Source organism: Maylandia zebra, linkage group LG7 (assembly GCF_041146795.1).
Source record: "Maylandia zebra isolate NMK-2024a linkage group LG7, Mzebra_GT3a, whole genome shotgun sequence".
Classification (NCBI taxonomy): Eukaryota; Metazoa; Chordata; class Actinopteri; order Cichliformes; family Cichlidae; genus Maylandia; species Maylandia zebra.
In genome coordinates this window covers 21,008,217-21,033,172 of record NC_135173.1, presented here as the reverse complement: position 1 = coordinate 21,033,172, position 24,956 = coordinate 21,008,217, and the positions used below count along the sequence as shown (strand labels likewise).

Sequence of the window (24,956 nt, the reverse complement as noted above, 5' to 3'; positions counted from 1 at the left end):
TTTAGCTAATGTAGTATTCACCGTGGGCTCGAATGATCGATCCAGAGGGCGAAGATTCTGGTAATCCACTTCACCCCTGCGAAGACGTGGGGAAGGATACCGTGGAAGCTGGATATTTTCCCTGGAATGCTGGATATCTTCTCTGGAATGCTCCCTGGAATCGGGAACGGGTGCCGATTCCAGGAGATGAACAACTTGATGTCCGAGGCTGCCGTGTAAGTAGCGACACAGTTTCTGAGTTTTACCAGTATTCCACCCCGTTTCCCTCGCCTTCTGTAGGATTTCTTCCTGAGGGGAAGGCTAGGTGGATAACGGCAGAGAAACAGTGGTACGGTTTCTACCACAGGTGGGACTCGGTAATCCTCACCTCCTGGGGCCATATGATACTGCCCATCAACAGTGGCTCGGATGGTTAATAGCGATTGGAAATCATACACCAAAAGAGTAAAGACATTGTTGAGAAAAACAGATATAAGCAGGGTTAGTAGAATCAAAACAGGTAACAGCTGATGGCAAGCCACACACACAGACACCATCTTGAATCCCCACTGGGATCTACTTAATCACCCAGTGGTATCTCGCTCTCCAGTCTTTTCATTTCAAGGTGGTCATGGCTGATTTCCTCTCCCTCTCGTGGGTGGTAGGGTCGCCCGGATGGCTCTCTGGCCTTAGTTGGGTGCTGGAGGTATGTGGCAGGGGTGTGGTCTGCAGCTCTGCTGCAAAGGACTGGTAGGGCAGTGTGTCCGGTGAGCAGTGCCAGAAGGGTGGCAGACCAGCTGGGACTGGTTGGTGTGATCAGTCGTGCTATTTCAGTTACCAGCTGCGACAGGAGAGAAAAAGGCTGCACCATGAACATGTCAGCTGAAAGCTGATCAGAATTATTTAAAAAGTTGCAAATAAAATGTAACCAGCCTGTTAACAGTGTGTACTTCCGGGTCCTTTGTGTCACAGACACCAACTGTCTATCATCTATAATCCAGTTTTGAGATCCCTTCTCAGGTGCCTTAATGCCCACTCACATCTTGTGTCAGTTGATCTCAGTAAGTCACATGATAGGGTGAGGCAAGGTTTCACAGTGGTTTCAACTGAAAACTCTGGTAATAATGACCCACACTCTTTTTCAAACCTTGGCACACGTGATGAGGAACATGATCAATAATGGCTCAACAACCTTCTTGAAGGAAAACTCCCACTAGTGCTTAAAATCCTGGGAGTCTCCACCATTTGGTCTCAGACTTAATGAAGCTTCTTGGATGAGAGACAAAATGTCTTCAAGAAATTTAAAACAGTCGCATGGTTTTTCTTTCCAAGCTCCTCAGATTACCATGACCTGAACCTATACAGTTATGTAAAATACATGTTTCATCAAAGATAAGTCTGTGTTCTTTGTGGTTTAATATAATAAAATAGTAAAGTTTGAACTACAATTTGTTTTATGATACACATATTTGTCTTTCTCAGAGTGTTTTAGCTAAAAAGAGGCAGGCTTTGGGCCTCATGCTCCCCCTCTTTTCTGTGTCCAACACAGAATACACACAAAATACTCACCTGGTTTTTATTTCCTCTCCAAAGAGTGTCAGATATTTTTGACTTTGGGTTCTGAAATTGTTTTAAAGCTGTACATGAAGCAGCACAACTAGACAATAACTACTTACGTATAATGGTGAGTTTCTATTTTATTTTCATTTTTTTTTTTTTTTTAACTCTTTATTTTGTACTTTTTCCTTTGTATTACATACGGACAAGACAATAATAATAATAACACAACAACAAACACACAAAAAAAAAAAAAAAAAAAAAAAAAAAAAAAAAAAAAAAAACCACGAGAGGTCCCGCCCTATAAGACTGACTGAGACTTATAAATTATCCATTTTGTCCACTGTTTTCGGTGTTTGTCAGATTTCAGTCTCAGAGTGTAAGTCATTTTTTCCATTGTATATATGTCCTCGATTACGTCCATCCAGTCTTCCAGTTTTAAAGGATCGCTTTTCAGCCAATTCTTTGTTATCACCTTTTTGCTTGACAACAACATAATCTTAAACAAATACCAGTCCTCCTTTTTTACATTTTCCCATATTCCAAAATACATTACTCGTGCCTCACACAGTACTTCATACCCCAGCACCTTCGTCATTGTTGCCGCGATTCTTTCCCAATATGATTTAATATATTTACACTTCCAAAACACATGTGAGTGATTGGCGTTCCAGTCTCCACATAATCTCCAGCATTGTTGGGGTGTTTTCAACTGCTTGCTTTTGATATACGGAGTAATAAAAAACCTAATCACATTTTTCCAGCCATATTCTCTCCATCGTCTAGAGCTAGTGGAGTTATGCTGTGTGAGACATAAGGATCGCCAATCATCCTCTGACAACTCAATTTGTAGTTCCGATTCCCACTTTTGTTTAATATATAATGTTTCATTCCTATTCGAATTTTGTAGGCCATCATATAATTTCGACAGAATTCCTGATGGAAGATTTTTATATGCACCTGTTATTGTTCCTATTATACGATTTCTTTCTCTCGAGAGCTTCTTTCTAATTTCTGTATTGTAAAAGTGTCTTAATTGAAAGTACCTAAATAAATCTGATTTATCCAATCCGAATTGTTTCTGTAGATTCTCAAAAGATTTAAATGTTGTCCCATCTATTAATGTACACATTGCTGTAATTCCTTTATTGACCCATCTTAAAAATGTGCTATCCCATTGTCCACTTTGGAATTTTCGAGAGTATGCAGGCCAAATATTTTATTTTCATTTTAATACAATTTGACACTAACATAACTGAATAACTTTGCAATTTACATTTATAAAAATTCAGTTTAAAAAAATTACATCATCTGCATCTGGCTATCCTTTCTAATAACTGTGAAATTACTGCTTGATCATATTTACTAAATGTCAATTGGAATTATGATCAGAACACTAACATAAACTGTAAATAAGAAAATCTTTCACCAATACCGAACCAACATTACTGATCAGATTCTATTTATCTTTAATCTAAACCCTGCTATATTTCAGATCTAGGAATGCAGGCCTTTTGATTATTCATGTTTGACTGATCACAGTGGTTTGCCTTTTGTGAGTGGAAGGAAAAGCTTTTAAAAGGCATCGGTTGTAAGTGAACTCTCGATTATGACACCAGAGGCAGACTCTGTTTTTTTTCACCTGTCTCTCATTATAGCTGGGCTGGATGTCTTATATATCTGACTTTGACTTTTTTCTTTGCCACTTCTGTTTGGAAGCTGCAAAGAAGGATCACATCCATATCATTCGTCATTTAAACTGTGAGTATTTGTCTCTAAAAAGTACAGTTTTTTCTATTCAGCTGACAACCTGCAACCAAACAAACTGTTATTTTTCTTTGATTTCATTTATTTAAATTATCATAAAAATTGAAGAAGATTTTCATTAGAAAATAATTTCCAATATGTCACATTTCAGAGTTGCATAAAGAAGATGAAGCCATTTGTTTTTGTCATAACCTTCTGCCTCATGGTTCCTGTGGGCTACAGTCAGCTTTTTGGTCCTCCTGGTCCTAAAGGCCCACCTGGGTCACCTGGAGAACCCGGGGCATATGGAGAACCTGGAAAACAAGGACAGAAAGGCTTGAAAGGAGAACCTGGTGAGTGTGATAAACATCCCCCCAAATACACTCTCAGGGAGGGTTATTTTTAACCCCATAATGCCAAGTGTATTGTACAGGACTTTTTATAGGTTTTTAAAAATTTTACATTATCAGTATGATTCTTTTCCACCAAAAAACCTAAATAAACTGCACAATACATTTTCAAGCAATGATCTGGTTTTTTTTTTGTTTTTTTTTTAAATTCCAAATGCAGTAAGTTGCGGTAAGCAGTAGTTCAACAAATACTTCAATTAAAAAACAAACAGATTTTCCTGGAAATTACTTCATGGTCTAACATATTTGTGCCTCACATGGTTCTGGGTATTTGACCCAGTGCTTTTTTGATTTTGGACTGTTGAATGTTGTTTTGAGGTTTATGTGATTTCTTTATAGTTCTACATTGTTTAGTCTTTTGTGTCTAGTATTTCCCAGTGCTTCCTATTTTAATTATTTATGCGTTTAGTTCTTAGTTCTTTGTTCGCTTTTGAGCCCAGGTTTTCTTAGTCTAGCATCTGTGTGTCTTCCCTAGTGTCCCGTGTATGTTGTCGGTCTTGCTTCCATGTTTATTCACCTTCTTTCTCCACAGTTGAGTGCCCGTGTCTCTTTGGTCCCTCTGTGCCCTGTCTCTGTAGTTTGCCTTGTTTACCCTGTCAGTCATGTCTCCATGTAATTTTCCCTTGTCTACGTCAAGTTTGTGTGTCTCAGTCTCCATGTCAGTGTTAGTTTCCTAGTTTATTGCTATAGTCACTTGTGTTGTGTATGTTATGTATGTAGGTTTCTTTCAGTTAGATTCTGTTGTCATGTGTGCCCCAGGTGTGTTCGAACTGGAGATAAGATAATGTGGACTCAAACGCAGACACAGATGCAAGAGAACTTTTAAACTGAAAGCCAGCCTTTATTAGAGGCTCTACAAAAGACTGCAAAACAACTAATGAAGGGAAGAACTAAAAATGCTATAAAAACCTAAACTGGGTGAAGCTAAATATAATAACATGGGAAGCCTCAAAAACATTACAAAAAACAGACTTCTAATAATAAACAACACAAAACACTGGGTCACCGAGCCAGGACCGTGACAGTAAGTGGTGATGTGTTCGGATTTGAATTTGGCCCACGTTCTGGATCAATATATCTACAATATATTTGGGAAAAAGTAAGCCCTCATAACTTCCTTAGCGTAAGAGCTACACTGGTTTGAAAAAGTGTTTGCCGCGTTCCTGATTTCATATTTTTTTTGTATGTTTGTCACACTTAAATGTTCCTGATCATCAAACAAATTTGAATATTAGACAAAGATAAAACAAGTAAATACAAAATGCAGTTTCTTAATAAAGGGGTTTATTATTAAGGGGGAAAAAATCCTTGTAACGTTTGATCACATAGTTTGAATCAAGACTTACAAATTTAAGTACAATATTGGCAACATTTAACAATTTGACTCCAACATGGATTTTTTCACATTGTTGTGTTGTGTACATGATCATTTTCCCCACCTTATATGGACGACATTTATAAACAACAACAGGGTAAAGTTTTTTTCTCTGGAAAACCAGAAACTGGAAACATTGGTATGAACTTCACATCTTATTTGATGTGTTTATATCTTCACTTTAGGGGCTAGAGGGCCTCTAGGACCACGTGGATTTCCAGGACCTAATGGAGCAAGGGGAAAACCTGGACTGCCTGGCCTACCTGGAACTATTATAATGTGTGGACGAGGTTAGAACATAAGAATAACTTTATTGATCCCAGAGGGAACTTCACAGACACACACTTTAATAGTGGCTCTATGGTGTTGTGGTTTATACATTTACCTAACAAGTCATATCTGAATTCAATCCTGTGAAACTTAAAACCCTTTGGGGTTGTGTCAGGGAGGGCATCTAAGGCAAAAACATGCAGGGCTACCTACTGTGTTGACAACTTGTGAATAAGGGAACAACTAATAGCAGTTTAACCATAAATATACAACACACGAAAACTACATTCCCATAAAATATGCTCTTTTAAGTTTCTAGTGAAAACCAAAAATCTTAAAAACAAAGAAGGTTGGTGGTGTTTGTCTTGACTCCATTTTGAGACCATTTTTTCTCCTTATATTTGATCTTTCTTTTGTTTTAGTTTTAATTTTACTTTCTCAGTTTTTCTCTAGGTTTGGTCTCTAAACTTAATTGGTTAGGTTTCTGAAAGGATAATGGTTTTGGGAGTTGAATCACAATTCACTATGGTTTAGCTTATTAGGGAAGTCAAGGTCCCATCTAATACAAAGTATGTCTGGTAAACCTGTCAGGGCTGCAGCTCCCACACATCCCACAAAGAGGACTCAAAATGCAGGCACTTACTGAGTTGTGAGGGAGGTTTATTGCAAAAGGCAAACACAAAGACGGCATTACAAAAACAGAACTAAGGGTAATCTAAGTGTGAAGTGCCAGTGTGTGAATGTGTGTGTGAATGGATGAATGACTGAATGTAGTGTGAAGCGCTTTGGGGTCCTTAGGGACTAGAAAAGCGCTATACAAATGCAGGCCATTTACCATAAACTGGGAGAAACGTAATTTAACAGCAATCCTGAACACGAAGGGGGACAGCAGGGAGAGGACACAGTGGATTCACAGACAGTTTTCCAGGAGACGAACACAGACGGACCAGTCATGAGTACATGAGTTTACACAACATAAAAACACACAGAGGGACACTGGGAAATCACACATACACAGGTGGGAGACACAGCTGGACCTGATTAACCTGACGAGACAGAGGAAAGACTAACACCAGGGACCAACAGAGGGAGCACCAACCCAGAATCCCAGCACCAGAACACAAATAATCCCAAAGCTAGAAGATCACAAATGATAATAATAATAATAATAATAATAATAATAATAATAATAATAATAATAATAATAATACACCAAACCCAAAATCACTGAGTCCCGGGACTCCATGACAAAACCTTTATGCAGACAAAACTTTTAGTATATACTGAACCAGGTTTAGCACCAGATGCATTGTATTGTGAGATGTCCCTTATGTTTTCATAATTATTTTACAGTTTTGAGAGACGTGGAAAAAGACAGATAACTAAATATGCAAATGAATAAATACACACTTTGTTAACTCTAATGTGTTTTGTCCAGATCCTATTGGCTCTTTTCAAAGCGACACTGAAAAGCTAATGAAGAGAATTGCCAAGTTTAAACTTGGTAAGTATCTTATCCATATTCATTTGTTTCAAATACATAACTGCTATTTTATAGCATAACAGACAGCTGTTATTTCTTTCTGCTGTATTTTAAATTTGATGGTATATCTCTGTTCTGGGGAGTTTGGCATCACTATTACATACACAGGACTCTTCAATGGAGAAAACTGTATTAAGACCACCCCCACCTACAATTTAAAGCAAACCAGACATAAGTAACAATAGTCAAGATGTTGTTGTCAGCCACAGAAGGGACTGGTGTGGTAGTGGGTTGCAAAGTAGCTTGCAGATGACCAGCAGCTGTAGTCAGGACTCAAATTGATGCCTATTTGTATTATTTTGTTCAGATTAACGCAAAGATTTGCTGTCACTGAATGAAGCTAAGAGGTCACATCACTATTGTAATCAATAATAGTATAATAAACAGCATTCTTTAAATTGATAAAGAAAAGACTACATAGTCAGTTTTTAATTTTATTTTATTAAAATACCACCAGTTTGCAACAATAATAACCTGAAGTCAACACTGTAAAAACTATATTGATAAACAGTAACAAAATAATTTTCCAATGCCAATGCAGTAGCTGTAAAGAACATATTATTGATTAACATTAATAAAATTCTCATATTTAGAGGTTTTACTTCAAAATCCAAGTTTCTTTTTTGAGACAATTCATGGTATATTAGTAAAATAAAATTTAACTGAATAAGAATCTTTAGATAAGCTTTAGAAAAGGCAACAATTATTTTGCCAGAAAACATATCCTTAAGATTGCCTACAAGTAAATGTCTTTTTTCTAATTTTACTTTTCTGTGCTTTTTTTCAGCTGTAAACTATGATTTTGTCCAAATAGTTGATCAAAAATACTTTGTCTCCAACAAGCACAGAGGCAGTTTCTCAGAGGCTGTAGTGTTTTGCAGCCAACGTGGTTTAGAGCTGGCGTTGCCACAGAACGCAGAGGAGAACAACGCACTGACTCAAGTTCATGGCAAATTCAGAGCCAAAGCCTGGATCAATGTGAACAATAAAAAAGCTGAGGGGGAGTTTAAAACTGACATGAAAAATCAACCTTTGACCTTTAAAAATTGGGGAGAAGGGCAGCCAGACAAATCCATTGAGGATACAGGCTGCACAATGCTGTCAGAAAACGGTTCCTGGCAAGTGACACATGAATGTTCTCTCAATGTCCACATCATTTGTCAGTTATAGAAATGTCTCATGAGAAGAACTGCAAAAAACTCCCAAAACAAACAAACACAAATCCCACATTTATGTGTATATGTGTATTTTCAGCTTTGCATGCTTAATCTAACTCTGTTTCAGCCTTCTTGTGTGTGATGGCAACTAAAGATTATGTAATGCCAAAAGTGAGAAAGCAATGAAAAAAGATCAAAATGATCCTTATGTTCCTTATTCAGACATGATACCTTTTATGTTTAATTTACATCAGTTCATCTAAATCATCTGTTAATTACGGAAGAGGATTAGGGCCACTGGAAAAAAAAAAACAATTCTGACTTTAATCTCAGAATTCTGAGATTAAAGTCAGAATTCTGAGAAAAAAGTCAGAATTCTGAGATTAAAGTCAGAATTCTGACTTTTTTCTCAGAATTCTGACTTTAATCTCAGAATTCTGACTTTTTTTTTTCTGAGATTAAAGTCAGAATTCTGACTTTAATCTCAGAATTCTGACTTTAATCTCAGAATTCTGACTTTTTTCTCAGAATTCTGACTTTGATCTCAGAATTCTGACTTTTTTCTCAGAATTCTGAAAAAAGTCAGAATTCTGACTTTTTTCTCAGAATTCTGACTTTAATCTCAGAATTCTGAGGTTAAAGTCAGAATTCTTTCCTCTTTTTTTTTCCAGTGGCCCTAATCTTCTTCCGTAGTTAATGCAGGGTGTCTTTACATTAGAAAAACTACTTCATGGGCTAAATTTTTCAGCTTTTGTTTTACAAAATATTTCCTTTTGCCTAAGCATATTCATAAATGCACTACATTGCTAAAAGTATTCCCTCACCCATCCAAATCACTGGATCAATCACTTCCATGGCAACAAGTGTATAAAGTCAGACAGCTAGGCTGTAGACTGCTTATACAAACAATTATGAAAGAATGGGTTGCTCTCAGGAGCTCAGTGACTTCCGGTGAGGTATCATGATAGAATATTACCTAACTAAATATTCCACAGTCAACTGTTAATGTTATTGTAACAATGAAGAAGTATTTGCAATGACAGCAACTCAGAGTCAATTGCTACAGACCTCCAAACTTCATGTGGCCTTCAGATTAGCTCAAGATCAGTATGTAGAGAGCTTCATGGAATGGGTTTCCATGGCTGAGCAGTGCATCCTTACATCACCAAGCACAATGCAAAGTGTCGGATGCGTCGGATGCTGTTGTGTAAAGCCTGCTGCTACTGGACTGTAGACCAGTGGAGACATTTTCTCTAGAGTGACAAATCATGCTTCTCCATCTGATGGGTGGGAGAGTCTGGGTTTGGCAGATGCCAAGACAATGGCATTTGTCTGACTGCATTGTGCAAAGTGTAAATTTGGTGGAGGAGGGATTTTTCTGGCTCTAGGAACCTTTAGAAGGCCAGAGTCCTGAGATCGGAGAGCACGGGATGGAACGTAAAGATGTAAAAGGTCGGAGAGGTATGAATCTTAGTGATTCAATCCTATCAAAGCCATCAGTGCAGAAAACCATAAGAGTATATACATTATTAAAATATATAATTTATAATAAAGACACACTATTAAGCATTAGTAAGGTATTAGTAAGTGTTTCAGTCATCATTCATAAAACATTATAAAGCATTACTCCTCCTTTCTAAAAAACTGATATAAATGTTTATTCTTGATTAATAGGTTCATGTATCATGCATATATAATATATAACTGTGATCAAAGTATTTACATGTATACTATTAAGTTCACATGCACTATTAAGATTAAGGTATGAGCTCATTTTTTGTGAATTTATTAATAGAGAATTTTATAAAAACTTATTTGATTATTATTTTATGTACTTATTTTTTTTTAATTCATAGTTAATTCAGGCAATTACTGGTAGTCATTTAACCATTTTGTGTGACTTCATCTAAATTGATTATTATGTTTACCTTATAAAGCATTTATTAATGAAAATCAAGTAGCTCACAAAGTCTTGGTTATCTTGACAACAGAAAAATGACAGACAAATCAAAAAGAGATACAAAACATACCAATATTTATTGCCAGGTGTAAATGTCAACCCCCAGAGATTTGCAGAAGATTGCAACGTAAGTTGGAACAGCGTCTAAGATGGTAAGAGGGGTTTAAGACAGAAAGAGAAGTTGGAGCTACAGGATATCTTACCTTTAAAATACTGAAGCTTCTTCATTTAAAATAAAATATGAATGAGATTATCACAAAAGTAACTGTTTCACAGAGCCTCACGAACAGTTGTAAACACTATAAACAAAATGCCCATTATATTAAGCCAATAAGCAGGAAAATGTCTCTGGGATGTTTTTAATTACTTTAGTTGATTCCTAAAGTTCAACTTTCCTCAGGTCTGTAGTCTGTAGTCTGTTACCGAGCTTTAGTAAGATAACTCAGCACCCACTCAGGTTCAGGTCCAAAATGCTCCTGAATTAGTCAAAATAGTAAGAGTGATGTTGTTCTTTCACACATGTAAAGTCAGCTTAAATAAACAAATTACAAGACACTTTGGAGCTGAATATAACTTTATAAATTACATAATAAGGAGGAGCAATACTTTATAAGTGATAAATAAAGCACTTACTAACACCTAGTTAATCCTTTATAGTGTGTAATTATTATAAAGTGTTATCAAATGATGTTGCTTGAATGGACGTTTGTCTATACACACTTTAGTCTTTCTCAGACCCTTTTTGTTACAAAGAGGAAGGCTTTGGGCCTCATAGTTTTTTTGTCTCTTTTCTGCCTTGTTTCCAATCAAATACTCACCTGGTTTTTATTTCCTCTTCAACGAGTGGCTCATATATTTTTGACTTTGAGTTCTGAGCTGTATTTGTTTGAAAGCAGCACACAAAGCAGCCCAGTGGATAACTGCTTGTATACTGGTGAGTTTTTATTATATTTTAATGTTAATACCATTTAACAAATTAACATCTCTGAATAACTTTGAAAACCTTTAACACCTTCTTGTTTATCTTTAAGCTCTGCATTTAAACAATGATGGCATGGCTCCAATTTTGTATCCTTTTCCTGGTGGCTCCAATTGGGTACAGTCAGAATCCAGGTCCTCGTGGTCCCAAAGGAGACAGTGGACTTCCTGGACCAGCTGGTCCACCTGGAGTACCAGGACCAGTAGGTCAAAAAGGTGAGCAATAATCCTACAAACCACAAGACTACTGACCAGATACTATTTATAGTTTATCTAAAGCTTGTTACAATTCTTTTGTATAGCCAAATAAGTTTTCATGATGTATCAACAGAGGCTTATGCTACAAAGTATGAATGGCAGTGACACTGAATGAGCATTTTATGACATCAGATAGTGGAGGCTCAATATATTTATACTTCTATATACACTTTATACTTAGATATATGGTTAAGTGCATTAAATATGGTCTTTTTTTGGTGCTGACGTGAAGCTAAAATTCCCATTTGAGTAGTGATTAATTAATAATAAGGTATTTAACTGCTTTTTAGCTCTGTATAACCAGTTTCCTAACGTTGTGAGAGAATTTTTCCTCTTTGGGCTGTGAGTGAATATCTGAACATATGGTATGATACTTCCATACCTGCTTTAAAGGAGATACTGGAGTTAATGGACCAGTTGGACCTCCTGGACTACCTGGAAACCGTGGATCTGTTGGAAGACCTGGACTTCCTGGACAATCTGGAAAAGATTCTGACTGCAGAACAGGTGAAGATCAATTTTTATTAGTTTCATTAGTTACTAAGTTTTATTTTTCATTTTTGCACACAAGGGCAGCACCAACTACTTTCTTTGCTATGAAACATTCCCATAGATGCATTCAGTGTCCTTAACCATTGTAACTTTCTTTCTTTCAGTCCAACCACTCGTTGTATCTATCTGTCGTAAATGCCGTACAGGGGGCTGTACTCCCATTATTTTTCCTCTTCTTGCTGCTCTTCTGCCTGAGATATTCACTAAGCACATAATTGGTTGTGGCCATGTTTTTGATGTACTCATGGATCTTTGTTGTCTTCTCCTGGACAGTGGTTCTCACTAGTCCTTGATTTCCTTGCTTCCGCTTGAGTATAGAGTCTCTGGGTGTTGGACTTGAGGTGAAACCAACACAAGTACTAAAATCAAGGACTATGCCAAATAAAAATCTATTGAGGCAAGCATGAGTGTAGTAGGACTTGTACTAGGCATATCAATGGCAGTGATAGGAGCTGACTCTGACGATTGAATGGACTGACAGGAGCAAAAGTAAAAACAACCTCTGTTAAATTTGATGCAGAATTTTAAATGTAATTTATACAAATTACTTTTACCATTTTAATCAGTAGGGTTTATTAATATCAAATTGTTGTTTTATATAGTGTCACTACTCACAGCAGTCCTCTTGGCACTTCACTGCATACACTATATTACTCTGTTTATGCTGGGGTACCTGATCCTTGGTTTAGAACGATATTTAGTGTAATGTGTTTTGGAATGTGAAAGACACAGAAATGTGGTATTTGAAAAAATGCATCTTAGCTATAATTTTAATTGATTACTTACGGAGCCCCGCAGGGGACACGGGAGAAAAAAAAATTAAGACGGACTTTTGCAAGATCTCGCAAAACAAACTCGGGATCTTGCAAAAGTATTGCGAGATCTCGCAAAAGTTTCAGCCGCATTCTCCGGAGGCCGCCAGCTCGAAGCCGACCGGGAGGTCAAGGCACGATGTGCCGGGAAAGCGGTGTTCCTCCCGGCTGTAGTAGGTCTCGACCTCCCGTTAGCTTCGAGCTAGTGGGTGTCACATCTCCAAAAACGTCGGAGCACTTTTGCAAATATGTGATGTCTTGTAAACCGAGCAGGTATCTGACGTTTACACAACTACATTCACGCCTCAAAATATCTTAAAAGTGTATTTTGTGACCCAGAAAGAGTAATATTACAACTAAGTAGCTGCCGCCATTGTTGGAATTCAACTTTTGCGAGATCCCGAGTTTGTTTTGCGAGATCTCGCAAAAGTCCGTCTTAATTTTTTTTTCTCCCATGTCCCCTGCAGGGCTCCGTAATTACTAGTGCTGTCAGCGTTAATCTCGTTAAAATGGAGTTCACGCCATAACCGCATTAACTTGGCAAATCTCCGTTAGTGAGTTAGCGCAGACTGATGGCGCTAACGCGTTAACGAGCTAACCGCGCTAATGAGCTAACCGTGCTAACGTGTTGACGCCGTGCATGATTAGAGATTTGACGCTCAAAAGAGAAAAACTAGCTTTTATTTAATAACAGTTTGCAATTTTAAACATACACAAAGAAATGTTGGTCCCAAATGACTACAACACTGATAATTTTATCTGTTTGATCTAGAGCTCTTTGGTTACATAGACCAGGACCTTCAAACCATTAGAGCCCTAAAGGAAACAATAACCAAGTTAGAGCTGGGTAAGTGTCATCAGCAGCAACAGGACATAGGTTTTACAGTAACTCCATCATTAATAACTCTGGGGGGTTTCCTTGTTTGCTTTTAAAATTTCAATTATCTTTCAGATTATTATTTAACATAATAATTTGAACTTTGAGCAATAAAGCTAAATGGAAGGATACATGGTGTGTAATGACTAGACGAAGCCTTTTTTCTGCTGGTTTCTTTAAAATAAAAGTAGTTCATTCCAATTTCTCTTTCTATGCTGCTTTCTTTTTCAGTTATAAACTACGATTTTGCCCGAAGAGTTGATGGAAAATATTTTGTGTCCAACAAGGAAAGAGGCTCTTTCCTCCAAGCTGTTGAGTTCTGCTCCCAGCGAGGATTAGAGCTGGCTTTGCCCCAGAGTGATAAAGAGAATAGCTTACTCACTGAAGTGTTTGAAAACAGTCCTAAAACAGTCTGGATTAATGCCAGCAATAGAAGAGCAGAGGGAAACTTTGGAGCTGATATGATAAACCGACCTCTGACCTTTACCAGCTGGGCAGAAGGGCAGCCAGACAAATCCATCCAGGATCCAAGCTGCACCACGCTGTCAGAAGACGGTGTTTGGAGAGTGACAAGTGAATGCTCTATGAATGCTTACATTGTTTGTCAGTTATAGAAATGCCTTTGATGACATGAAGTAAAGTGTAACTCTTTGGGTTCTGGTGTGGGGAAATCAAATGGAGTACAAATATGTAATCACACATCTATCTGGCGCAATTTTCCTATTCCTATAAAACAGGTCAAATCATTCTTTCAAATCTTTTATTACATTTTTAGGTAAAATGAAAAATTCTTTCGAGACCTGCAGTATTTAGTAACCATTCACCATACAGTAGCCATATTTATATTCATCCAGCAAAGTGAGAAGTCATGGAGGGTGTTCTGGTTTGGTGGCCCCAGCATCTCATCTCTGGTTTATTTGCATGACTTGATCAAACAACAAACTTGTTAGTGAGTGTGACATGGCTGGAATGAGAATTAGCAGCTCAAAGTCTGAGGCTAGTCTGTGGCTTGTTTCCAGATTTAAATGTATTGATTTTTTCAGCTTCCAAATGAATAAGCAGCTTGTAACCTGGAATGTAGCAGCAGTACATTATCATTTTGATTAAATCATTTCACCTTCATTACCTGAGCATGATTGTATCAATTTGTACATTGCACTTTCTAAGATTAAAATCATACATATATGTTTCACTAGATAAATGCTTTATAACCACAGTTTTATCATGAGAGAAATACTCAGACATGTAAAATGTTTAAATGTGGATGGTGGATTTGCAGGCAGATGTTAAAGAAATTTTAAGGTAAGTAACATTTTTTTTTCAAATAACTCTGTCATGTTCTTGGGTCTGTTGACCCAGCGTTTTAAGTTTTAGTTTATTTGGATGTTGTTTATGTTTAAGTTCATTAGATTAGCGAAGTTCATTTGGTTATTAGACTCCTTGTGTTTTCTTCCCCTGTATTTAAGTTTCCCTCACCCTTTGTGTTTCACGCTGCGTGTCTTATGTTATCAAGTTTGTATTATCATGTCTGTCTCATGTTTCCTGTTTTATTTTGAAGGAGTCGTGTGTTCTTTGTTCATTGTATTTAGTTTCACTTCCCTTGTACTATCATTAGGCTCATGTCAGTCAGCTGTTCCTCCATGTTTTCCCACTTCCCCTAATCACCTCCTGTGTATTTAAGTCCTCTGTTTTCAGTGTGTCATTGTCAGGTTGTCTGTTGTCCTTTGTGTCATGTTTCCAGGTTCTGTGCTCTAGGTATTTTTGTGTCCATGTTAGGGTTCATGTTTTGGGTTTCTGTGTTATCTTAGCTCTCCCAGTTTAGGTTATTGTTTAGCTTCTCCTCTGCCTTTTGTTTTGTAATGTTTTCACCAGCCTTAATAAACGGCTCGCTTTCTGTTAACATTTAAGTTTTGTTTCATGGTGTCTGCATTTTGGGTCCTTTTCATAATACATACAGTCTGCCTCTGCCAGAATGTAACAAACACTTCTACTAAAGCAATGCCTTTGTGCTAATCAATTTTGTTATGACCAATAGTGGATTTGTGTCTGATGTTATTCTCATACAGTTGAGCAAATATTTTGTACTACCACATGTAAGAAATGTTCCTATTTTGGTAGTAACATCCAGGCATAGACTATGTGAATCTTCTTGTCTTTAAGTTTTTATATAAGTAATTTGTGCATAGATAAAAATCATTTAATATTTTAAAAATATATTAAATTGTGATTTTGGTGGATCATCTGTCTGCACTATCAGTTTTAAGTAAATTTAAATTGAATACTTTTAAAATAACAGGTTCCTTTTGAAGAAAACATTTGTAAAGCCTGACATTTGTTTGTAATAATGGTCAAAGCTTTTTATAGCATTTTTTCTGTATGTGTAATCTACAGATTAAAAAATAATTCAAGAGAATAACCACTGTAAGCGTTGAATCTGGCTAAACGTGGCCATTGGACTCCAAAACTGATGGATGTAGTTTCATTAAGGGGAGGAGCTAAAGGAGTGAGAATCAGGCTCATCAGTGACATGCTTCTTGAGGTATGATGATTATTTAGACCTTTGGCTTCAGCATGCACTTTGTTGGCAGTCACCCATATAGTTTATACTCATTTCGATACTTTATCTATGTTTTCTTAAATAGGACATGCAATCAAAGTATGGAGAGAAGTACCCATCGACTGAACCTGGGAGAGAGAAGAGGACCTTTTCATGGCGTCTGGTGTAAGTAATTCAGCATCTTGACCATGTAACAAAAATGAAATCCACACTGATCATAGTGTGGATTTTAAAATAGGGCATTTACTTGCTCCTGCAATACTCATTGTAAGTTAAATTTGTAAATATAAATATATATGCACTTTAAGTTAAACCTTGCTCAATAATCACCCCATATCACACCCATATCAATGACCAGTTCAGCACAGGTGTTGGACATTGTAAAATGCTCCTTGGAAAATTCAACTAATGAACATAGCACAAGGTTAAAATTTGGTTATCACATAATTTTCTTACACTGAACGAGAATAAGACCGAAGTCATAGTTTTTGATAGTCACGCTCCGCCAGACCAGTTAGCTGATGCCCTCGCATGTCTTCTCGCAAGCCATCTCTCGCTCACTGTAAGAAACCTCGGAGTATTACTGGAAAGCTCTTTTAAACTAGAGAAACAGGTCTCCATTGTGGTAAAAACAGTTTTTACCAGCTGTGCCAGATATCTAAAGCAAAGCTGTTCCTTCCTCTAAAGGACCTTGAAAAGCTTATCCACGCATTTATCACGTCCAGACTGGACTACTGTAACTCCCTCTACTTGGGCCTCCAACACTCTTCTCTTTACCGGCTTCAGTTAGTTAAAAATGCAGCTGTGCATCTCTTAACAGGTACTAGAATCTATCATCACATCACTCCAATTTTAGCCAACTTATATTGACTCCCTGTTAAATATCATATAGATTTTAAAATTATTTTGTTTACTTTTAAAATTCTAAACAATTTAGCGTCCAGCTATCTATCCAAACTCCTCCATTTTTACAATCCCAATAGAGCAGTAAGATCTTCCAATCAGATGCTCCTAACACAACCTAGGTCTCGACTGAAATCCAGAGGTGACCGGGCCTTTGCAACCGTAGCACCTAGACTCTGGAATAACCACCCTGTTTATATTCGTACCTCTGTGTCGTCTTTTAAATTGTGCCCTAAAACTTATTTTTTTACTTTGGCTTTTAATTCAAACTAGTTGGCTGTTATCTGGCTTGTTGTGTTGTCACCTATTGTTTCTTGCCCTGTTTTGTCTTAATTGTTTTGTTTTAATTGTCTCATGCTTTTACTCTGTCTGACTGTGAAGCACTTTGGTCAACTTCGTTGTTTTTAATATGTGCTATATATATTTTTTTACTTTGAGTACTTTGAGCTGTATTTGTTTGAAAGCAGCGCATGAAGCAGCCTAGTGGATAATTGCTTGTATATTGGTGAGTTTCTATTATATTTTAGTGTTAATACCATCCATTGATCCATCCATTCGCTTCCGCTTATCCTTTTCAGGGTCGCGGGGGCGCTGGAGCCTATCCCAGCTGTCATAGGGCGAGAGGCAGGGTACACCCTGGACAGCTCGCCAGTCTGTCGCAGGGCAGTGTTAATACCATTTAACAAATTAACATCTCTGACTTTGACTGACTTTCTAACTTTGAATACCTTTAACACCTTCTTGTTTATCTTTAAGCTCTGCATTTATAGGTTCATTATATTTATACAAATTACTTTTAGATATATGGTTAAATGTAATTATTGTGGTCTTTTTGTGGTGCTGACATAAGGCTAAAATTCCAGTTTGAGTGATTTTGAGCTCCATATAACCAGTTTCCTAATGTGGTGAGAGAATTTTACTCTTCAGACTGCAAGTGAATATTTGAACATATACGATCACAGCTGATACTTCTATACATGCTTTAAAGGAGATACTGGACTTGATGAACCACCTGGTTTAGCTGGAATAATTGGACCACATGGAATGACTGGACCATCTGGAAAACGTGCAGACTGCTGAGCAGGTGGTAATCAGTTTTTATCAGATTCATTAGTTTTTAAGTTGCATTTTTTATTTTTACACAATTAAATCATTTTGTATTAATTAAATTAATGGTTGATTTTGTATATGCTAAGCAAAAAACTAAAAAATCCAAAACAACAACAACAACCTCAAAAAGGATTGTTAGGTGACCTTCCTAAAACTGCAAAACCTTATGCATGTCAGGTCTATGCCACGAGCTCATGTGTTAATAAGTGTGTGTGTATCTCTCTATCTATCTGTTTGATCCAGATCTCATTGGTTCCATGGACCAGGACCATCAAACCATTACATCCTTAAAAGAAAGCATATCTAAGATAGAGCTGACTAACTGTCATCAAGAGCAACTAGACATGAATTTTACAGTAGGGGGAACATTTTTATCTGTTTTGAAACATGTTCCAACTCTGGCTTGTTTGGTTTTTAAATGTAAATTATTTTTCAGACATTTATTTAACATTGTAATTTGAACAATAAAGTAAAATGAAAGGATACATCATGTGTGATAGCTAGACAAAACCTTTTTTACTGCTGTTTTTAACAAAATAAATAAAAGTAGTTCGTTCAGATTTCTTCTCTCTATGCTTCTGTTTTTCAGTTAAACTACAATTTTCAAGATTCAAGAATCAAGATTCAAGAGCTTTATTGTCAATACAGTAGTATACACAGTATACAGTGCATGCTGTTTCACCCTAAGCCCCCCATGGTGCATTTATAAATATATAAAGGATATATCTCCAAGAGATATAAAACTACTAATTAAAAATAAATAACACGCTAAGTTTTAGTAAAAATTAAGGGGGAAAAGTTACTAATTACTAACTATATAATTCTATACAATACTATAATGGTAACTATACAATATTAACTGTACGATAAACAAAGACAGGACAGGGACAATACAAAGTGGAATGTGCAGTAGGTATTGAATACCAGTTTCAAGTTATTGTCAGGATATTATTGACGAGACATGACAAAGACGTGCAAAATACAAAATGTGCAAATACAATATAATTTAGGTGTGTGTTCAGAACTATGTGACTGAGTGTACAAATAAGCATATTGTTCCCAGGTCCAGTTTGTAGTGGATTTGTGGTAGTTTTTGTTGTTTTTGAGTCTTTTGATGATTATTGTAAGGTGTTTGTAGAGGTGTATGTTTACATCAGTCCTTTTTGTGGTAGTGAGTTGAGGGCTCTGACTGCTTGGGGGAAGAAGCTCTTGCAGTGTCTGGTTGTTATGGTTTTAATGCTGCGAAACCGTCTGTCAGATGGAAGGAGGGAGAACAGTGCATGTGAGGGGACGAAATTGTCCTTCACTATGCTGTTTGCACGTCGAATGATGTGTCTGTCATAGAGTTGGGAGATGGATGTGAGAGGGCTTCCAATGATCGTCTGTGCTGTCCTCACTATCCACTGCAGAGACTTCTTTTCAGCGAGGGTGCAGTTCCCATACCAGATAGCAATGTAGCAGCAGAGGACGGTCTCATTGGTTCCCCGGTAAAATTATGTGAGGGTAGGAGAAGGGAGCCTGGCCTTCTTTAATTTCCTAAGAAAGTGAAGACGTTGTTGAGCTTTCTTCATGATGGTGGTGGTGTTAAGGTTCCAGAAGAGATCATCTGATGTGTGCACACCCAGGAACTTCACACTGTTGACCATCTCAACAGCAGATCCGTTGTTGTGCAGTGGGGTGTGGGTCATTGAGCTCTTCCTGAAGTTAACAACCATCTCTTTAGTCTTCTGAACATTTAGAGACAGGTTGTTATTCTGACACCAGTCTACCGGGTGTTGTACCTCCTCTCTGTATTCAAACTCATCGTTGTTGGTGCTAAGACCCACCACTGTTGTGTCATCTGCAAACTTGATGATGTGGTTTGAGCTGTACTGTGCAGTACAGTCATGTGTTAGCAGGGTGAATAGAAGTGGGCTAAGCACACACCCCTGCGGCGATCCTGTGCTCAGTCTGATGACTTTGGAGGTTTTATTTCCTATGAAGACAGACTGGAGCCTGTCAGTTAGGAAGTCCAAGATCCAATTGCAGAGGGAGGTGTTTATTCCTAGTGAGTCCAACTTCTTTACCAGCTCCTGTGTTGAATGCTGAGCTGAAGTCAATAAACAACTTAATAATAAACAACTTTTTGTCGAGATGGGAGAAAGAAAGGTGAAGAGCAGATGAGATGGCATCATCTGTGGATGATGGTATGTTATGTTGGCGATAAGCAAACTGTAGTGGGTCCAGATTCAGTGGAAGCTGAGTTTTCATGTGCCTCAATACCTGCCTCTCAAAGCACTTAGTGATGATGGGCGTAAGTGCCACCGGCCGGTAGTCACTGAGGCAGGATACAGTGGACTTCTTGTGATTTTTGTGGTTTTGAGGCATGCAGGTACCACAGCTGAGCTCAGTGATGTGTTTAGGATGTCCGTGATTTCCCAACAATGATTTCTCAGCACATGACAGCACAAATGAACTAGCTAATAGATGAGATGCATCCAGAATGGCTCACCAAAAGTCGAAATGTCCCCAGAAAGGACCAGTCCCATGGAACAACCAACAAATGACCTGCCTCAGCATGACATGAAAGCGAATACAAGAAAGTCTATGACACAGTACTTTATACATGCATCCTGGAATGGTTAGAACTGTACAAGATCCACATGACCCAAAACGAATTCAATGGGGACGTGAAAACAACACTAGAGGCAAATGTCAAGCCAGCTGCTCAAATCACCATAAACTGTGGGATTTACCAATGAGATGCTCTGTCCTCACTGCCGCTCTTCATAGGCCTGAACCCTGCAGCCAGATCATTAACAAGACTGAAGGGAGCAAGTATTATTCACCTCCTTTAAAGGGATGACATAATCACTGATCCATAACACCAGGATCTACAGTAATGACATCGGAATGTCATTCAGACTGGAAAAGTATAGCTGAATGGTAACAAATACAAGAAAGGGAGTCAGAAATGAGACGATTGCAGTACCCAAAAGCAACACTAGACACTGAGGATCGCTATGAGTACCTTGGAATCCCACAGGCGAACAGGAACCATGGAAGAGCCATTAGGAAAGCTGCAAATGCAACCAGAGATGATCATGTGCTTAGTGAGCACCTCGGGCAGCAGAAACCCAAGAAAGAAGAGGAGCAAGAAGAGAAACTACAATGGAAGGACAGAATGCTGCACGATGTGTCCCACCAGGAGATAGAAGAAGTGATTGATATCGAGCAATCCTACCAATGGTTGAAGAAAGCTGGACTGAAAGACAGAATAGAAAAAACCTTCATTATTCCACGGATTAGAAATTTGGGTGTTACACAGCTCTTATAGCAAGGTAGATCTAAACAAAAGTAGTCCCATATACATAAGCAACCGAAATTCGAACAGATAAAAAATGTACTGAGATATATATAGAATGTACAGGGATATGTATAAAATGTACCGAGACAGCACAGAGGACCTAGTCATGCCAGCAAAGGAACAAGCTCTAAGCACAAGATCAATAAAAGCTGGGGTCTATCACATCTGGCAAGACCCCAGGTGTAGGCGGTGTAACGATGCCCCTGAGACAATCCATTACATGCTAGCAGGCCACGCATACAGGTAATGCCACAACCAAGTAGCTGGCATAGTATGCAGGCCTCTGTTCAGACCATACCCCACTGCAATGGCTCCATTGCATGAAGGATGTGAATGCTCAGATCAATCAATCAATCGATTTTATTTATATAGCACTTTTAAAAACAACAACTGTTGACCAAAGTACTTTACAATAAAATAATCAGATACAATTTAAAAGGAAAGTAAAATGAAAGATAAGAAAATAATAAGAATAAAATAATGACAGACTCATACAGAATTAAAAGCCAAAGAGTAAAAATGGGTCTTTAAACAAATTTTAAAAGTATCCAGTGTTGGAGAGGTCCTGATATGTAAAGGCAGTTTATTCCACAGTTTCAGAGCAGTCACAGCAAAAGCCCGATCTCCTCTGTGTTTTAATCTAGACCTAGGGACAACTGAAAGCATTTGGTCTGCAGACCTCAACGATCTCGCCGGAGTACACCAATTTAAAAGATCAGAAAGATATATAGGAGTTAGTCCATGCAATGTTTTAAAAACAAGTGTCAAGATCTTAAAATCAATTCGAAAATTTACTGGCAGCCAGTGTAGCGAGGCAAGTATAGGGGATATGTGCTCTCGCTTCCGCTTGCCAGTCAGAAGCCTTGCCGCAGCATTTTGAACCAGCTGTAGTTGGCCAATAGATGACGAAGTAAAACCAGAGTAGAGGCTGTTGCAGAAGTCGAGGCGAGATGAAATAAAGACATGCTTTCTCAAAGTCTCTGAAGGCTTCACCTTTGCAAGTAAGCGGAGGTGAAAGAAGCTGGTCTTGATCACATTATTTATCTGTTTATCGAATGTCAAATTACTATCAAAAATCACACCTAAATTTCTTGCAAACAGTTTTTTTTATAATTTTCTAAGGGGCGAAGGTTGTAATGGTCACTAGGGCTGAAGACAATGATCTCAGTTTTCTGTTCATTTAGATTGAGAAAATTTAAAGCTATCCATGCCTTAACGTCTTCCAGACAATCGATCAGTGTCTTCAGAGGGTTAGCAGATTTGCGTTTCAGTGGGAGGTAGATCTGTAAATCATCTGCATAACAGTGAAAGGAGATACCATATTTTTCAGAAATAGCGTCCAAAGGAAGCATGCAAATTGAGAAGAGAACCGGGCCAAGAATAGATCTCTGAGGGACCCCACAAAAGTGCGAGGTCCTTGGGGATAATGTGTCAGAGAAGGATCAATTAGATAGGTAAGATTTAAACCATTGCAATGTAGTCCCTTTAATACCAGCATATTGTTCCAGTCGAGAGATAAGAATCCTATGATCCACCGTATCAAAAGCAGCACTGAGATCTAGTAATATTAAAATGGCAGAATCCCCCAAGTCTGTAAAAGTTCAAAGGTCATTAGAAACTTTTAAAAGAGCAGTTTCAGTGCTATGATGCGTTTTAAAACCAGACTGGAATACTTCACCAATGCCGTGATAATCTAAAAAGGTCTGGAGCTGGAGGAGGACAACTTTCTCCAGAACTTTTGACGGAAAAGGCAATTTGGAGATTGGTCTATAATTTGATAGAACAGTTGGGTCCAGGTTCTGCTTTTTAAGGATAGGTTCCACCACTGCATGTTTAAAGTCAGGGGGAACAGACCCAGACTGAAGACTGCTGTTTACAATGGAATGCAAACGCATACCAACCGTGTCAAACACATCTTTTAGCAATCTAGGTGGAATGATATCCAAGGAACATTTTGAGGGTTTCAAGTTATTAACTATTTCATTAAGTAATGAAAAGGACACTGGCTGAAAATAATCAAAAGAGGCAAAAGTTGGAGAGTGAATATATGGGTCAAAAGTAGGAAGAATAATGTGAGACCTGATATCTACAATTTTGTTAACGAAGAATTTCAGAAGATTTTCGCTGCCAAATAAAATATGAGGTTGATGATAATTATTGGACACAATCTTAGAAAAATACATTGTTTTTGCTGCTTTAACGGCTTTCTGGTAATTTGACAAGGATTCTCTGAGTCTCAAATGATACCTGTAATCAGTGTTTTTTCCACGTTCGTTCTGTTTTCCTGCAGACTTGTCTATGTTTTCTTGTATCATTATTCAACTATGGTTGAGTTTTGGGTTTTAGATACCTAGTGGTGAAAGGAGCAATAGAATCAAGTACTTCCAAACAAGTTGGGTTAAAAAGCGAGAGTAGGCTGTCAATAGTTAAATGGGTGGGCCTATTTGCAAGTAATGCAAGTAATGAAAATATTATATAATTCCCCAACAGCTTGTGTCAGAACAAATGACCAGACATCCTCCAGCTTCTGTCTCTTGAGGGGCACCAGGCAGGGATGCCCACTCTCCCCTTCGCTGTTTGCAATTTTTATTGAACCACTAGCAGCAGCAATTAGACAGAATTCAGTAATTAAGGGCATAAAATGCAAGAACGTGGAACATAAAATCAGCCTTTATGCGGATGATGTGTTAATCTTTCTCCAAAATTCACAAACCAATATCTCTGGGGTGATTGAATTGATAGACTCTTTTGCAAGACTATCAGATTACTCAATTAACTGGTCCAAATCTACAGTCCTACCGATTAATTGCTCCTTCCATAATTCCTCTTCTACACCACTGCAATCGGGAAATATAAAATATTTAGGTATTAATGTTTCTCCCAAGCTTGCAGATCTAACTAAATTAAACCATATCCCACTTTTAAAGAAGGTAGAAGATGATCTGGCTAGATGGAAATGTCTACCCATATCACTCATGGGAAGGGTTGCCGCTATAAAAATGATGGTCTTACCAAAAATAAATTATTTATTCTCAATGATCCCAACTAAACCGCCACAAGATTGGTTCAGATCTCTAGATTCATGTATGTCCAAATTCCTTTGGAAAAATAAACCCCCACGTATAAGCTTAAAAACACTACAAAAGACCAAGGATAAAGGAGGACTAGAACTGCCTAACTTTCAGCACTACTTCTTAGCCAACAGGCTTCAGTTTATCTCAGGATGGCTAAAACATACCCTCTTAGATGAACCTTGGCTAGATGTAGAACAAGCACTTTGCAATAATCTAGAGATCTCAGACCTACCATTTATCAGCTCAAACATCCAACGACATGAATGCTTTAAAAGCATCAACATCAGCTCTTCTCTGACAGCATGGTGGGAGTTTCTAAAATTGACGGCATCTTCATTAATCCCATGCAAACGTACACCTATCTGGAACAACCCTGACATATTACAAAACAATAATATGATAAACTTTTCAGAATGGAGTGGTAAAGGAATCAAATACTTAGAACATATACTAGAAGGAACAGAATTTATTTCATTTGACGGACTAGTTACA

At 37.7% G+C, this 24,956-nt stretch overlaps 2 protein-coding genes across 2 annotated transcripts; both read left to right on the top strand.

Moving 5' to 3' along the window:
- The first annotated feature begins 2,795 nt into the window (after positions 1-2,795).
- LOC106676788 (mannose-binding protein C-like) lies at positions 2,796-8,334 on the top strand. The gene is made up of 6 exons (XM_024799255.2): positions 2,796-3,127; positions 3,256-3,297; positions 3,455-3,635; positions 5,253-5,357; positions 6,776-6,841; positions 7,668-8,334. Exons 3-6 carry the CDS (start codon positions 3,470-3,472, stop codon positions 8,048-8,050), a joined length of 720 nt encoding a protein of 239 aa, XP_024655023.2. The 5' UTR covers positions 2,796-3,127; positions 3,256-3,297; positions 3,455-3,469; the 3' UTR covers positions 8,051-8,334.
- Positions 8,335-10,721: 2,387 nt separating this feature from the next.
- Positions 10,722-15,518, top strand: LOC112430772 (phospholipase A2 inhibitor subunit B). Its single transcript, XM_024799245.2, has 5 exons — positions 10,722-10,931; positions 11,029-11,191; positions 11,627-11,740; positions 13,370-13,444; positions 13,706-15,518. The coding sequence occupies exons 2-5, from the start codon at positions 11,044-11,046 to the stop codon at positions 14,086-14,088; spliced, it is 720 nt and encodes a 239-aa protein (XP_024655013.2). The 5' UTR covers positions 10,722-10,931; positions 11,029-11,043; the 3' UTR covers positions 14,089-15,518.
- The last annotated feature ends 9,438 nt before the right edge of the window (positions 15,519-24,956 follow it).

Coding starts and splice junctions, on each gene's coding strand:
- LOC106676788 (XM_024799255.2), top strand. CDS start 3,470: ATGAAGCCATTTGTTTTTGTCATAACCTTCTGCCTCATGGTTCCTGTG. Junction 5,358..6,775: donor TATTATAATGTGTGGACGAG/GTTAGAACATAA, acceptor TGTTTTGTCCAG/ATCCTATTGGCTCTTTTCAA. Junction 6,842..7,667: donor AATTGCCAAGTTTAAACTTG/GTAAGTATCTTA, acceptor GCTTTTTTTCAG/CTGTAAACTATGATTTTGTC.
- LOC112430772 (XM_024799245.2), top strand. CDS start 11,044: ATGATGGCATGGCTCCAATTTTGTATCCTTTTCCTGGTGGCTCCAATT. Junction 11,192..11,626: donor AGGACCAGTAGGTCAAAAAG/GTGAGCAATAAT, acceptor CCTGCTTTAAAG/GAGATACTGGAGTTAATGGA. Junction 11,741..13,369: donor AGATTCTGACTGCAGAACAG/GTGAAGATCAAT, acceptor TGTTTGATCTAG/AGCTCTTTGGTTACATAGAC.